The following is a 15,999-nucleotide window of genomic DNA, read 5'->3' as shown; positions in this document are numbered from 1 at the left end:
CAGTAAAGTGAAGGGAAAGGTTCCCATGGACGTTAAAGGGGAGCAGAACTGGCAGTACTGCCCAGGGCATGGCTGATAGCCTACATTACTGTATTGTTGATTAAAAAAGAATACCACTCAGGTGAGGTCTTCCTAACTCATGGCATCTGTTTTTCAAAGGGGAAGAAAATGGTCACAAGCATGAGTGATAGTTAAGGTTAGCCCCTAATTACCTAACGAGAGAAGCAACAATGCAACTTCCTACCAAGAATTAGCACATTGAGTGCATCTCCATGATGGTTGGCAGCACATTTCTGATCTTACTCAAAGGTATAAGATTATAAGGAATATTCCTTACACAGTTAAGTATTTCACCTTGAAAAAAAAGACAATTCCCTTCTGACACTCCCCCAAACATCCAGAAACTAATTAACCTAGAGCTTAACTCCTTAAATTGGAATTTAAAGAGAACCATATCTCCAAAAGAAGTGACTAGCTTGAGTTCCACAAGAGAAAAAAACCAACCCTGTAGGGTTTTACAAAAGCCCTAAAATTAACATATAAAAAACCATATCCATCTTCCACCTCGTAAAAATGATGATAAAATGAAGGTCCTTTCCTACTCCCCCCCCTCCCACGGCCCCACACCTTTGTTTTGTTGATATATTGATATTGCACTCTGCTGGGTGAAGTACTATGCAAAAGCCTCCGCTGCAGTGCCCATGGGGGTCATGCCATGCAAAACAAGTAAGTACTTCCCCAGCCCCTCATGCCGAGACCCTGCACCCACAGGGCCTCACGCACTTCCTCCCTATCGAGACCCTGCACCATCCCCTGCCTCTACCCCTTTTTCCCCAGCCAGACACCCTGTACCCAGACCAATCCTGCTCCCTCCCCGCTGGCCAGATACCCTGCTCCCAGCCTGTTTCTGCACCCTCTCCTAATCCTGTCCCCTCTCCCCAGCCAGACACTCTACACAATCAGGGCACAGCCCCCATTTGGCCAGAGCATCCTGTCCCTGGCCCCAATCCTGGGGCAGGCTGCCTGTCCAGTTCCGATTTGGCTGTAGGAAGGGCTGGTGGCAGCCCCCTCCTCCTGCTGCATGGGTAGGAGGGGAGGGCCATTATCCGGCTGTGGTGGACAGAGGGGGGGTTGGCAAGTGTAACAAGCAGGGGGCACAGCCCCTTGGTAAACCAAGAAGAAGAAATTATAGAATGATGCAGGAAATACTGGGTGGAATCAAAAAGGAATAAAAGACAAAAGGAAAATAGTAAAAAAAAGACAAATTCATGAAGGTCTAAAGGATGCACGTGCATTCTACTAACAAAACTTGTACATTAGGAATACATTTTTAAAACAGTTCACTGTAGATAAATTAGGTAGGATGATATTTAATGAAGAAGAAGAAAAAAAAAGTCAAGGTAGAAAACATGAAGTATTTAAGATTACACAACATTTTGATACTATGAAAACGTGAAGAGGAAATCTACATATTGAAGGCAAAGGAGAATACACTAGGTGATGTAAGAAATAAGTTTCACATAAAGTCAGCATGAAAACTCAAATATGGAGACAGTATAGGCTTTTGATAGCCAATGCAAACTATCAACAGGAAAGCAAGATATTGCTAAACATGTATGAATTATCATTATTCAGAAAAGGAGGGGATGGGCAGTGGCAGAAACTTGATATATATTTTGCAACCAAGAAAAGAGAATATAGACTTTTGTCAGAAAAGGGATAAAAAATTAGTACATCCGAAGTCTGACAAAAGTCCTGAGACGGGGTATGTGATTCATTCCAGATTTTTGAAGTGCAAGACAAAATAAATATGAGACTCTTCAGTGGGTGCATTCAAAACCTCTCTAGAAACCAGAAGTTTGAAGGACTCAAGAGAAGCTACTGATATTTGAGAAGGGATCTAGGAAAGATCTATGGCAATGGGGAAATGATGAGAAAAACTAAGTAACAGGGACAAAAAGGGGAGCACCTGGAAAGTTACGATTTAATTAAGGACAGTCAGCATGGATTCACGCAAAACAAACCATGCCTAACAAATCAGATTTATTGAGGAAGTAACAGAAGGACCATGCAAAGGTTAAACCATAGACATACACATAAGGAAAGCTTTTGATACAGTATTGCAGAAAAAAACTAAGCCTGCAAGGTAACTAAGAATGGTACAGAAAGGCTATGTCTACACTGCAGCACTATTTTGGGATACTGGAGGTATTCTGCATCTTTTGAACACACCCGCTATTTCGAAATACAATAGGCTCACTATTCCGACATCGCTGTAAACCTCCTTCTACGAGGAGAAAGGGATGTTTTAGAATACTGATTTAGTTTGAAATAAGTGCTGTGTAAATAGTGCCAAATTTCAAAATAAGCTATTTCAAAATAACATCGAAATAAGATATGTTATTTGTGTAGATCAAATTGTGTATCTTATTTCAAACTATGGTGCAGTGTAGATATACCCAAGCTAAACTACAGAATGGATAGAGAAATATTGGTAATGTTTGGAGAGATATTGTACATAGCATCAGGTAAGGACAGAAGGAAATGACTTGTATGATGTTCTTCAAATCTGAAATTAGGTTTTAGGATTAAATCATTGATAGGGGCTCAATTCTAGCTTCTGTGATCTGAGCACAGCCTCTGGCATCTGTTTTTGTTTGTTGGTTTTTTAAGTTAGTTTTGTTTGTAGGAGTCAAGAGAACACCTCCCAAGAGGTAGAGCAGTAAAATCTGGTCCAGATTTCTCAGTTAGATTTGATAACGGGATGTACTGATTCCTGATGACCAGCACAGTGCCACTTAGGTTTGTAATGGGATGCATGGAACAAGATAGGCAATACAAAGAGAGGGAGAAATATACCTATGTGAAAGAAAGAATTAATACAAAACAGGAGGGTAAATAAAATTCTAAATTAAGTAAAAAAAGACTACCATCTCTGGAACAGGTAAGTGGTACTTGAACAGCTATCAGGTACAGTAGTGGGGTACAACAATGTCTTCTGACAGGGCCTTAAAACAAATCACTTACCACATCATCTCTGTCTTCCCACTCAACCTCAGAAAGATCAACACTGCTGTAGTTGGGTTTTCTTCGCTTTTTTCCTTCTTCATACTAGCATGCAAAAAAAATTTTTTTTTAAGTAAACATTACGCATACTATGTTTTATGTGCACAAAGATCCAATGCCAAATGATTTACAGTTGCTAGGTGAATATTGGTTAGATGCAATGTACATTTTCAGTGTTATTTAATTAGCATAATGTGCAGCACTACGATGCTCAAACATGTTCTGTGAGCTGAAAAACCTGCTGAGATTATATATATATATATATATATATATATATATATATATATATATATATATATATGAGATTCCTGTGTTAAAATGCAATTCTTTCCTTTAAACAGAATTGTCCTTTCTGCACATGATTCTGTCAGAACCCTTTTAGAAATGTGGAAAAAGTAATACTACTAATACATTAGTTTGTTCTCTTTGCCTCATTCTATAATCAACCCAGCAATTATACCTTCCCTTCATTAGTAGCCACATGGAAACTGCATAAGGCCTTGATCTCAAAGTTTATACTAAGTGTCCCAAACTAGCTTTTAGGCAGACAGGAAGTTATATTTCCCCTAGTCTTATCAACAAAATGTTTACACGTTTCTCTTTAAACAAGATAAGCTGAGAGTCTTGGGAAGCTTGGTGTTAATATTTGCTGATATTACATTTTATCAATGATTTAATGGGAGAAAGAAAGCAATATACTAATAATGGCAAGTTATTGTTTTCATCACTACAGCCATTGTTACTCTGTAAATCTCACATTTTAAGTAAACATCTTTAATGACAAATGGGGTGTTTATAACGTAGGAAATTCTGCCCTCTGCTGAACATCAGTAATTAGCAACCCCACTTGTTTAAGAACATCTTGAGGCATGGAGCAATAGTGAGTGTTTTACATGGGATTTTCTCAGCTCTTTAAGTGGATAAATTAATCCACATGGTTTTAAGTGAATTGATGGGAACATATTTGAAACATACATTTTGGTGACAATGTTAGTGCGCTTTAAAATGTTGATGACTCATTTTCTAGGCCTTTTATCCTTTTATGGCTAAAAAGAAAAATACCCAGAAATCTTTCTACTAAGAGTGGTCAGAGATACTCAGAAATCTTGGACATTTCTGGAATCAAGTTTGTAACTTTGCAGATTTGGAATGTTGCCCCCTCCTCCACACAAGACTTCACAGGCAGGAACTTTCAAAAAACTTTTGTGGTGCTAATCTTCAGGGGAGATGGCTTCCTTCTTCAAGATTAAAACCGACTTCTATTCTCATGAGTTTTAGTCTAAATTAAAGGAACTGGATATTGAATGCATGGTCATTTTGTAGTATCGCAATAATATAGAAAATGGAGATGCCAGAGAAGTAATTCCTTCTGGAGAAGCTGCATATTTCTTCCAGGGGATCAGTTGTCAGACTCTATTTACAACAGAGATTTTGGAGAGGGGGTGGTATTGTAAACTCTGGTCACAATGCTGCTCTTCCTTTTTATTTTTGCTCAGAGTGATTTGACTCTTCCAATCATTCCCATGGGCACTACTTTAGAGAGGACAACATCTTATTATGTCCTGAATCCATTCTCATTACTCTTTTTGAGTAAGACAAACATTTGCCAGGTCCTCTGTTGAAAGCCTTAGTCTAAAGTCACTTCACAAGTAGGGTTTGGTTGTGGCACAGTTTTACATTCAGTTTGTAATCCCCTAACGTGGATGCAGTTATACCAAGAGAAAAGTGTTTGTTCAGGGATTTCAAAGCACGCTATAATAATATCAAAACATCTTATATGGGTATAACTGTGACTACTTTATGAGGTTGCACCAATTTACCTCAATCATTATTATTTTTAAATTAACTTAGTTAAATCAGGACAAAAATTATGTGCAGACAGACTGTTAAATCCTGAGAGTTAATATTACATAGTTAGACATGAGGTGGGATAATTTGGGTGTAGCAAACATGGAATAACTCCTGAACGGTTGCTGACATAAGGATATCCTTATTTAAGGTCTTATCTGCACCAGAGGGGTGTAACTGATCAGCACAAATGTTTTACACACTAACTGGCCTATGCGGATGCTGCTGGTGCACAACAGAAATTCCCTAGTGTAAGTTAATATAGTCCGCTTTCCAACAGTATTACATCAGTGTGCACTAGGGAACTTATGCACTATCTGCTGATGCACTGTATAATACCCTAAGGCAAACTAAAACGTAACATCTCTGATATGGACTAAACCTACTTGTATACAAAGTCTTACATACATTTCAGAATTTCTGGGTTTTTTTTTCTGTTCTCACACATGTGAGAACTCTTACTGAAAACAAATGAAGCTGTGTTCATGTATCCGAAGATAGAGCTGTGCTGTCAAATATGAGGCAACCCAACTATATCATATATAATATGGACTTTTTTCATACCAGCCCTATGGGTTTCATATGTTTCATTTAAGTGACATGCAATCAAAGGGAGATGGGAAAAGAGTCTAGAGAGCACACATATACAAAGTATGAGCAATATAGTGAACTTAAGCAGAGTGGGACTTGTTAATAGTCAAAAGACAAGTGTTCAAAAATTCAGAATTCACCGGTAGAAACAAAAGTGTACATCTAAAAAAAAAGTTTCTGATTGCCACAAAAGGAAGAAGAGAGAAAATTTTCTGAGGTCTAAAAGGGAACTCAAGATAAGAGCAGGGCAAACATTTTGAACTAAATGCAGATTTCGTCCAAGCATTTTGCTAATTTCTGAAGAAGTCACCAAATTCTTTCAGGATATATTTACACTGCAGAGGTTTTTTTGAAAAATGGCCATTTTTCCTAAAAAACTTCACTTATATCCACACTGAAATTGCATTCTTTCGGAAAAAAACTGAAAGAACAGAGGGGCTTTCCCGACATTGGTAAACTCCTTTCTACAATGGAGAAGCCTTTTTCTGAAAGAGCTCTTTTGGAAAAAGGCGTGTGTGGATGGGGAAGAGGGAGTTCTTTCAAAAGAAGAGGAAAGAGGAAAAAGCACGGGTGCCCTGGTGGCCACTCCATCCATAGTAATCACAGCTGAAATGTGAGATAGTGTCCATTCAGTGTGGACGCTCTCTTTCAAAAAAGCAGATTGCTTTTTCTATGCGCTTTTGCTGTGTAGACGCTCTCTTTTGGAGTAAGTTTTTTTTTGAAGATCTCTTCCGGAAAAGCTTCTTCCGAAAGAAGCCTGCAGTCTAGACATACCCTCGGTTGCAAAAGGAACCTCAGAATTCTGAAAGAGTTTAAACAGTTTGCTGTGACATTTTAGAAAGGAACCTTTTATTTTGAATTTTACTTCAATTGTATTAAAAATGTTAAAAACTAAACAACTTGGAAATGAAATGAAACATTTCATTACATTTCTAATACAACATTTCATCTGACTCAAAATTCACTTTTTCACCATCTTCACCAAAAAATTCAAAAAATTTGGTGTTAGGGTAACGTGGAAAGAATAGCTTTTATATATTCTTTGATTTGGTCACCTAAATTATCAGTTACTCATACATTTCTTGTTGCTATGCAGATATGGGGAATCCTTAGATACTACAATAATTATGCTAGAAAAAATGCAAAAACTTTCACTGACTCTCTTAGAGCAAGGATATGACCTGAATTACTCCATCCAGGAAATACCTGTGCAAGTGTGTAACTTTCCTCATCTGACTATCGTATGAGGAAGTATAGTAAGTATCTGCAGGATTGGGGATAATACAGGAAGATGGATAGGCTAATTATAGAACAGCTAATAATACTCTTTAGTATATTTAGAATTTCACAAAACTGCCTACTCTGTTCTAGGTCGTTTTCAATTTTAGTATTTAGCATCACTCTATGCATAGCTTTAACATACTGCAAGAAATGCTTGGGGTCAATTTACCTCTTTTAAAATCTCTTTGCAAAATGTAATTTATCCATATATTTTCTTATCCTACTAAATTTAGCCTATCTTTACATTTGTGTCTGACACTGTCTGCTGAAATATACAAGTACTGATTGATGGCTGGAGTCAAACCCATTTGCAAGATTATTCATTCTGTAATACACTGTAACAAATTAATAAAATAGACACGTGGAAACTAGAAATTCTACCACATTAGTTTGCTTTCAGAGCATGCAAGAAAGAGCCAGATTTAAACTGGGTGCTGTTAATCCAGTTTTAGACACTGCAAAATGTGTGGAGATGACATTTAGTTCAAAATGAAGACTATAATCTGCAATTAAAGGGAAAAAAATTAATAGCACACCATACTTCTTCTTAATCACCTTTTAAATTAAAAACCTCTCTCACTAGAACTCAGTTTTTTTGTTTTTTAAATAAAATAGGTAACCACTTCCTTTGGTAATGAGTGTGACCTTTATCTTAATCAGTGTCTTTTATTTGAAGTATGACCAAACTGTTCTAGTACTTGATGATTCATGAACAATGTGTGAGGTGTTCTGCTTGAAGACTTAAGTCACTTCTTTCGCTGCCCTATATAAAACTCTTTATATGTGCTCTTATTAAATTCTATGCTTTAATTTTTTTCCTCTGAGCAATCCCCTATGGGTTAGGCAACATCTGCATTTAACATGACTTGCCATGCAATTATAAAGTCACAGTGTAGCAATGTGATTCATGAGGGAGTAAGCGGCATCTTAACAACTGCAAATCTCAAGTCTAAGATGATGAAAACTTAGTAGATACATGCTCCATCTGGATAATGGGTAGTAGAGGAGGAGAGTAAACTACTGACACAGTATCCTCTGATGGTCCAGTATATTGCAAGGAATCCCTAATGGAAAAATAACTGTAGCAAAAAAATGTATTTTGTGACCAAATTCCAAGGACTACAGAGGCAGAAAAAATGTCTGCTTTGCTAAAGAATTCTGTCACGAAAGCTAGCAATCGTGAAAAGAAATAAATTTACTAATTGAAAAATGTATCATGACTGTTGTCTTTATACACTTAGGCCTACTCTACATTAGACTAGGAAGGTCAGCTTAAAGTACACAACTCCAGCTACACAAAAGGCTTATCATAAGCCAAGTCATTGCAGGCTTACTCTCTTAGGGTATGTCTACACTAGCTCCCTAGTTCGAACAAGAGAGGCTAATGTAGGCATTTGAAGTTGCAAATCAAGCCTGGGATTTAAATATCCTGGAATGAGGTTTAACAGGTAGTTCGTACTAGGGCTTTATTTAGAACTACTTCCTTTACTTCACCTAAATAAAGGCACTGTGGAAGGCTCTTGCATGGGCCATAAAAGTAAGTGGAGACGCCTTGAGTTCCCCTTCTCTCCACCTAATGGCAAATTTTAATGGTAGTTCTTCCAAGCAGGGACTGAAAATAAGTGACAATGAAAGTTTCTCAGCATTTGGTTCATAGATGAGATCATTTTCCTGTCCTGAAGTGCCTACATAAGACAGGACAAACATAAAATAACCTAGAGAAAACAGTTCTGCAAATGGTGAACATAGTAATTATTAAGGAGGAGAAGAATTGAGGGGTATTGTTTGAAGAGGGATTTTAAACCCTGCTTCTGAAAACATACATTCCTGTTCCTTCCATCTACATTAAGCCATGCAAGAGGACTGATCATTCAGTTAATATGCACTTCAATTTTCTGAAACACTCTGCCTTGGGATGTTAGTGTGAAGTTGCATACCTTCTCCATTTAAATCTCTCCTGTTTGGCCTTTACAGCATTTATTTTATTTGTATTTCCTCCTAGCTATATGTTCCTGATTTGACTCCTATAGTTCCTAGGTTCTGTGACCTGCATTTATTTTGTGACTTTGAAAGATTTTTCACTGAGCTCAGCTGGATGCTGGATTTGAAGAGCACTTGGAGATGTCCAGTCATAAAAAGTGCTTGTGAAAGAAAACTCCTACAATTAAAATTGAGAAAACACGACTTCTTTACTTTCTTACAAGTGAAAAAGAATTGTCCTTTTCAAAGAAAGACTCACACAAAGTCTATTATTTAAGACTTTAATCCAGAAGTTCTTAGGTTATGGTTGGCAACAAAGACCAGTTATTTTTGATTGATCATTCATGCCAGCTGGCAGTGAGAAACTGTCATACTGTAAAATTTCCAGCTATATTGCAAAAAATGACAAGGGTGTCCATGTTGCTTTAAATGGTATGTCTGTAGAGGGAGCAGAAGGGAGGGCACGAAATATATAACCTTCATTTTTCAAGCAAGGAAATACTAGGGGGAAATAGATGTGCCCTATACAGTAAGATTCCTCTGTCCAAGTAATAGAACCAAATAATTTTCATACCATCCTTTGTTTCAAGAATTCTGCATACTCTAAGATACACATATGTGTGTGTTTTACAAATAGTGCAAAACGTCTAAAGTGATGATATGGAAATAGAACAGAGGAAGGTGGAACCAAAGAAACAGAACACAGCTTCATGTCACATGCCTACCAAGACTGGGTGAATAGTACATCATTTTAGATCACAATTGAGCAGGATTACACTTGATTAGTAAAGTGACATGTATTTGATTCATTTCACTGAAACCTCCTCCCCCCAGGTTTACAGTTTTATTTGCATTCTCAGGATCATATTTGGGATTATGTAAAATTGACAGCTGCTTATAATTATTCTTGGTTTCAGTTGAAATAATTAAAAACATCTGCCTTTATCTTAACACTACCAGACTTAAACCCATGAGCTTGGTTGTACCTAACTTCAAAGCTGAAAGCAAAGCATAAAAGAAACCTTTGCATATTACTAACAAATTTTCAGTGATTCATTTATATGTACAACCAGTTATTCGAGCAGCCTGCAAACCTTTAATTATCTTTTAAATATATGTAATTTAGAACTGCTAATTAGATAGCAATTTAATGCTCTCACAGGGACTCAGACACTCTTGTCTTTTTTAAATATGTAAACTCCAATAGGAATAATCATTGGCATTCAAGTGATTGAATTTTTCAGTTATTTAAATGAACACGAGGCATTTACACTGTTCAAATCATTTAAATATTCTGCTGTCAGCTGCAGCTGTAGAGTTTTACGGACTCTCTGAATAAAGCAAGGGTAAGTATAGGTTATCTTACGTTCCAGGCAGGACTCCCCAGAGAGGAATGAGATTTGCTGCTTATGAAAGGCTAACACTGCTTAAGTGGAGCATTAATGTTTCCTCTGAGACTTGGATTTCTCTGTTTTTCTATATTTGGAGAAACAAATTTTCCCAGAATTTACAGCTCTGAAAAGCTTAAAACTGATTTAGCAATTTTTAAATACATAGGTCTTTTAGCTATACACGATATATCATGGCATTTAATGTTTTAATTTAAACTCACTGACTTACTGTGGTAGCCAAACTGCCAACATATTTAGGTGAGGGTTTTATAGTACATGCATAGACTTTGTTTCCTGTATATACCTTCTTCTATTAGGACTGATCTTTAAAATAAATTATATAAAGATGTGTCCCATTTTGAGGAAAGCAATTTATCAGTTAGACTACATATTGCAATGATAGAAAACATTATTTTGTATGACCATTCCAAATACCATCATTGCTAGCATTCCTGAGCTACAGCTAAGAATGGGTTTCAGTTTTCCCATGAGGATAGAACAGTTTGATTTAAACTTAGACATGTTATAAAATCCTTAGTCAAAATGGAGCAAGACGTTGAAACTCTAGTGCAGCATTACTTAAATTCTAACTCATCATGGATTATATAGGATTTATCTATAAACCAGGACACTTTCATGATCGCAAACTTAACAAAAAATAAAAAGACAGAAAAAGATGTCTTCTCAACTCAATATTGTATTTGGTCATCTGTGAAAAACAGAAATTAAAAGGCTCTCCTCCCTCAAAGGAAATTTTGTTAATGTATTCCATCCCAGAAAGAACAATCTGTTTGGAGAATAATAGCCTAGAATGATGCTGATGTCAATTAAAAGGGAAAAGTGGCAGAGATTCTATGCAGTCCATTAGGGATTTCACTATTAGTGATTGAATTTCTGTAGAAGGTGCTCAGATACTGTGCTCAAGGGTGGCAGTACAAATCTCTAATGTAGACAGAATAGATTGTTACACAGGTATAATCCCAGAGTAACTTTATTTACTACAAATTAAACTACCTTCCTGAATTTCACTATAACCCCTCCATTTTCTTATCAAGAACCACTTTTCCTGTGACACTATAAAAACTGCCTAACCAGTAAGGGCTAGGCTGAGGGGTAATCGGGTATATGTATATTAATAAGTATATGTATATCAGTTGTGTGTATTTTAATTAATATAACAAATGGATATTATTCAATTATAGTTCTCTCTCCAGCCCTTAGTAGGTTGCTTGTCTTTTTAGACCATAAACTCTTCAGGATTAGTACTGCATCTGTGTGTGGACAGTGCCTAGCACAATGATGGTTCTAACAGAATAGCAATAAAGAAATAACAATATAAAGGCATCGCAAGTGTAAATGGGATAGAAAATTTCTCTCAGGTGTGTACTTTTCAAAATTGCATAAGGACTATGGTAAGCCAATAGAAACTGACTTGAAAATCCCAAATAAAAGGAACAAAATCAAATTTATTTATTGTCAAACCAATAATTCCTCGGTTCATACAAATATGAAACAGTGAATAATTTAACAGAAGTAAAACAAATGTTATGCAAAGTAACTGCACTCACTAAAAAAAATAAAGATCTGTAAATGAAATTTGGAAGATAGCAGTGATCTTATAGAGATACCCAGATTAAAAAACAAACTATAAGATCTGCTTCTGATCTCATTTACACAAATAAAGCTCAACAAAATTCAATGAGTTCAATAGGTCTATATCAGATTTAGAGAGTTATCCCCATCAATAGTTAGTAAGGCTATATATATATATGGCACTTTCAATTAGAAGACTCCAAAATCACTTTTCCTCTTTATCACTTTTCCTCTTTACCTTTGGGGTCTCTCTCTTCCACTCATATATGAGGGATTATTGCATCCACAAAGTGAAATAAAGCTGTGCAATGTTTGTAAAACCATACATCAGTTCTGTGAGGGGAAGAGTTTAAACTTCACTCAATAAAGCTTCCAACTGTCTGTGAATAGCACCTTCTATATTAAATATGAACATATATATCAAATATCACGATGTACATGAATTCTATAGACACAGAGCAGGGGCCATCTTTTTGCTGTGTATTTGTACAGTGCCTAGCACTAGTGGAATATAAATAAATAATGAAACATTAATAGTAGCAGAGGGAGGGGGGGCTAACAGACTTGCTGGGCCCCTGGACAAGGTATGTGTCCACTTTGTGCTCTTGGAAATGGTGAGGCCATGGGCAGAAGGGAAGGGGCTGCAGCAGCCAGCCCTGGACACCACCAGGAGAGCAACACTGATCCCTCCCACTCCCCAAGGAGCCCTGAAAGGCACATGGAGTGTGCTGCATGGCACTTCTGGGGCTTCTAATCACCAGTCCCAGAGGTAATTGCCCTCTTTGCTCATCCTGTCAGTGGGTAAGAAGTGTAGACTCTGTTCCAGCCTGGAGAAGCTTGAAATTTACATCAAAGAAGAATGATCCAAGAACAAACAAATGGAAAGGAAAGAAAGCCAAGAAAAGAATGAATGCTATTTGCTAAGGAAAGCAGATGATACAATTTTTTTAGTTTCATATGGTTGCTTTTTATGGTATTGGTTTTTTATATTTTGTCCTTTTCAGACCAGAACAGAGATTAGTGGCAGAAAGAGGTATGAAAGAAGTAAATTTCAGGAGGAGAGAGAGGCTAGACAGCATATTACTATGTTTGCAAGAAACATTTGATAGTATACAAGACTGCATACAGAGTACAGTAGTATCTTGATTTTCCTGTAACTATGACTCAACTTGCAGCTTGCAAATTTGGTTTCCCCTTTAGTTTTTATTCAGAATGCTATTTGTTTTTCTTTGCAAAATTTATGAAGTTCTTGTAAACATATAATAGTATTCTACCATATTAATTAATAACACTGCAAACTCACTACTGTAAGCTCTAGGGTCTTGAACCATTACGATTGTTTTTTTTTAATAGGGACATTTTTCTCTCAGCATAGAAGCACTCACTTTTTATTTTTTCATACTACAGTAAAAAACTGTTCTCAAATATATCAGAAAAAAGAAACATATTTTTTTTCTTTTTCCCTATTTAAAAAAAAAATCAGTAGATATTTATTTCTGCATTCCAATACAGTATTTTGACAGCAAGGGAAATATATTAAATATCACTTTTAGCCTTCTCTCTTTTACATAAATGTAACATACTAAAATCAGGAATGATTTAAAGTTACATTAATCTCTGTTTCAAATAAGGGAAGACCTGGCACTGCCTATTTCCAGCGCCCATGAAGCCCACATTGCAAAAATACTGAACTTGGCAGTGCTAGGCTGCCACCTACTGGCAGTTCTTCCTCAATTCATCACTGGTTTATAACCACAGAGGAACTAGAAAGTGCATTTTTCTGACTCAGTGCTCAGAAAACCAATCATTATGAAATGAATAGAAAATAGAACTAAAAAACTAGCAACAAGATGCTGAATTTTAACACTACATACAGGCACATTCTCAGTAGAGCAGAAGATTAGAAAATCTATTGTTAAGTTACATTGCTCCTCTACTATATTCCCCTTTTCTTAGGCAATGTCTCCTCCTATTCTGAGTGTGGGTACACTGGCCATGCACTGGTTTAGTGTGACAGAGCTAATGACAACCAATGTAACCAAAGAGAAACAGTATTCATCACAGGAAAAGAGTGAACAATAAGAGATGGACTAAAGAGAAGTGAGATAGGGGGAAAAAAGAAAAAAGGTAGAGCTACGATGGAACTATTCCAATCAGTTATTAAACCATTTGGGACAGAAATGTAATGAAGCATAGGTACAGTCCTCCTGGAATAGTTCAGTCAGCTCTCCTGCATGACCACAATGGTCTGTGAAAACATCCTAGCAGCACTGCTTTAGAAAATGCAGGTGAGCACTTTCCTGATTAAAACCTGCTTTGACCTTCGTGGGGTCACAAATCAGTTTCTTTCCCTGCTGGGTGCCCAGCAGTGATTGTTACCACTCATAGTCCACACAAAAAACTCCAATTACGTTAAATGAAAGCTAAGTTCATTCAACAAATCATAGAAAATAAAGAGAAAATCACCATCACAAAGAACAACAAAGAACAGTTAGCAAAATATAAATCCATCATGCCCAATCAGTACAAGAATTGTAGCTAACGAGGCTCCATTCAGAATGGCAAAAGATTAAGTTAAAATTCTTACATATTTGAATGCTCCCTTCCCCCCTAAAAAACAGCTGTTGCTAGCCTGTCTGTGTTTTCAGGCACCCACAAAGGGAGTTTCTCAAGAAATAGTATGCCTCTCTTTCCCATGTCATTCCAGAACTTAACAGATATGGCTCATTGGACTTAACCACTCAGGAGTCTATGAGTATAGTAGCATTACATCATCTCAGACAAAACTAATGATAATCTAAACCAGTCTGAATCCAGCTTGTATACTTGGAGGTAACCTCAAATTATGTCGAAATTTTAGCTAATATCCTTTGTTAACTATTTAATTCCAGTCCTGCATGCATGTCACACTCTTGATTGCCATGAAGCTAATGGGAGTTCCCTTTCCCCCCTCCCCCCGGGGTTTAATGGGACCTGGATTTGACTGATAATAATTGTTATATTCTCATTAAAAAAATTATGTCCATAATAGCCCAGTTCAACCATCACCACATCATCGCAAGCCCCAGTGCAGTCAAGGAAAGCTTGTCAATAGACAGTGTTTATAGGGTGCAGATTTTTAAAAAGATTCTTCCAAAAACTGAAAGAAGATAGACTGACTATATGGTATTGAATTGAGCTCACCGCAACTGACAGCTTTCAGGCACACTTCCCAACAATTCAATTTTAGAAAGAAAGAAAGAAGATTGTATAGCTAATGAGATAAATACACCCAAGATGTACAGTAGAGAGAGTGCTGTTGATGGTAATATATTCATTTCTCCTATAACAAAATACTTAACTACATAAGGTGGGTAGCACCATTTACCAGTCTAATTTACATTAAGCTCTGTTGCTGAATTTAATTTATAATTCCTTGTAAATAAATTTATAGTTCCTTAAAAATCTACTGTATAAGAATGGATAATATATCATTTATAGTACAGTGTTTGAAGTCAGTAATTTGCAGAAGGAAGGGGGTTATGTGTGTGCATATTTTAAAATTCTTTGGGGGAACTTTAAAATATACAAATATAAACCACTAGATGCATTACACAGGACAACAAATGTTCTTCAGGTGTTTCTTTAAGAACCCAGAATGAAGTTATGGCTATCTAGAGAGGGTGGTGAAGCTTATCAAACAGGAACATCTCTCCTCACATCCTCCTTGTTTAGAGATTTTTTTTTTAATTAAAGGAGCCAGTGCTGTATCCTTCATATAAAGCTGGGTATCAAGAAATGAATCAGATCCTCAACAAAATATTCACCTCAATACACAAAGAGAGTGGAAATACTGCTATGTGATGAGTTCCAAAATGGATATGTGAAAATTTCCAATACAAGGCATATCCATGATTCAACCCACCCCCTCTAAAGATAAGAGAAGAATATGAATTATTCCAGATCAATTATAAATTATTCTGCCCACAGCAGAAAATAAATAACACAAATGTAATAGAAATGTTTAAATATCTAGTAAGTGCCTTATTTTTTTCTTTCCTCTAAAATTACAGATGTAGAAAATACAGGCATCTAAATTGATTTAATACAAGTATTTACCCTACAAAATTTTCTTCCTTTTGTTTTCTCTTTTGTTTCCTCCTTTCCAGTTTATGTATCCATTCCATTTATGTATGTGCACATATTTTCTTTTTTTAATTTTTTTCCTTAGTGATTCTTCTTCCATGGGCTCTTTTGCTATAAGGATTTC

General features: G+C 36.4%; 1 protein-coding gene across 1 annotated transcript in view; it reads right to left on the bottom strand.

The window, feature by feature from the left end:
- The window catches only part of CACNA2D3 (calcium voltage-gated channel auxiliary subunit alpha2delta 3), a 758,781-nt gene that overhangs the window by 168,610 nt on the left and 574,172 nt on the right, over positions 1–15,999 (bottom strand). Inside the window, exon 17 of the mRNA XM_089781194.1 lies at positions 3,028–3,111. Within this exon, the coding sequence (XP_089637320.1) occupies positions 3,028–3,111 (84 nt within the window). The remainder of the gene's footprint in view (positions 1–3,027; positions 3,112–15,999) is intronic.

The sequence above is a fragment of the Pelodiscus sinensis genome, chromosome 11 (assembly GCF_052426305.1).
Source record: "Pelodiscus sinensis isolate ZL-2025 chromosome 11, ASM5242630v1, whole genome shotgun sequence".
NCBI classification, from domain to species: domain Eukaryota; kingdom Metazoa; phylum Chordata; order Testudines; family Trionychidae; genus Pelodiscus; species Pelodiscus sinensis.
This window is presented reverse-complemented; position numbering and strand designations above follow the sequence as displayed.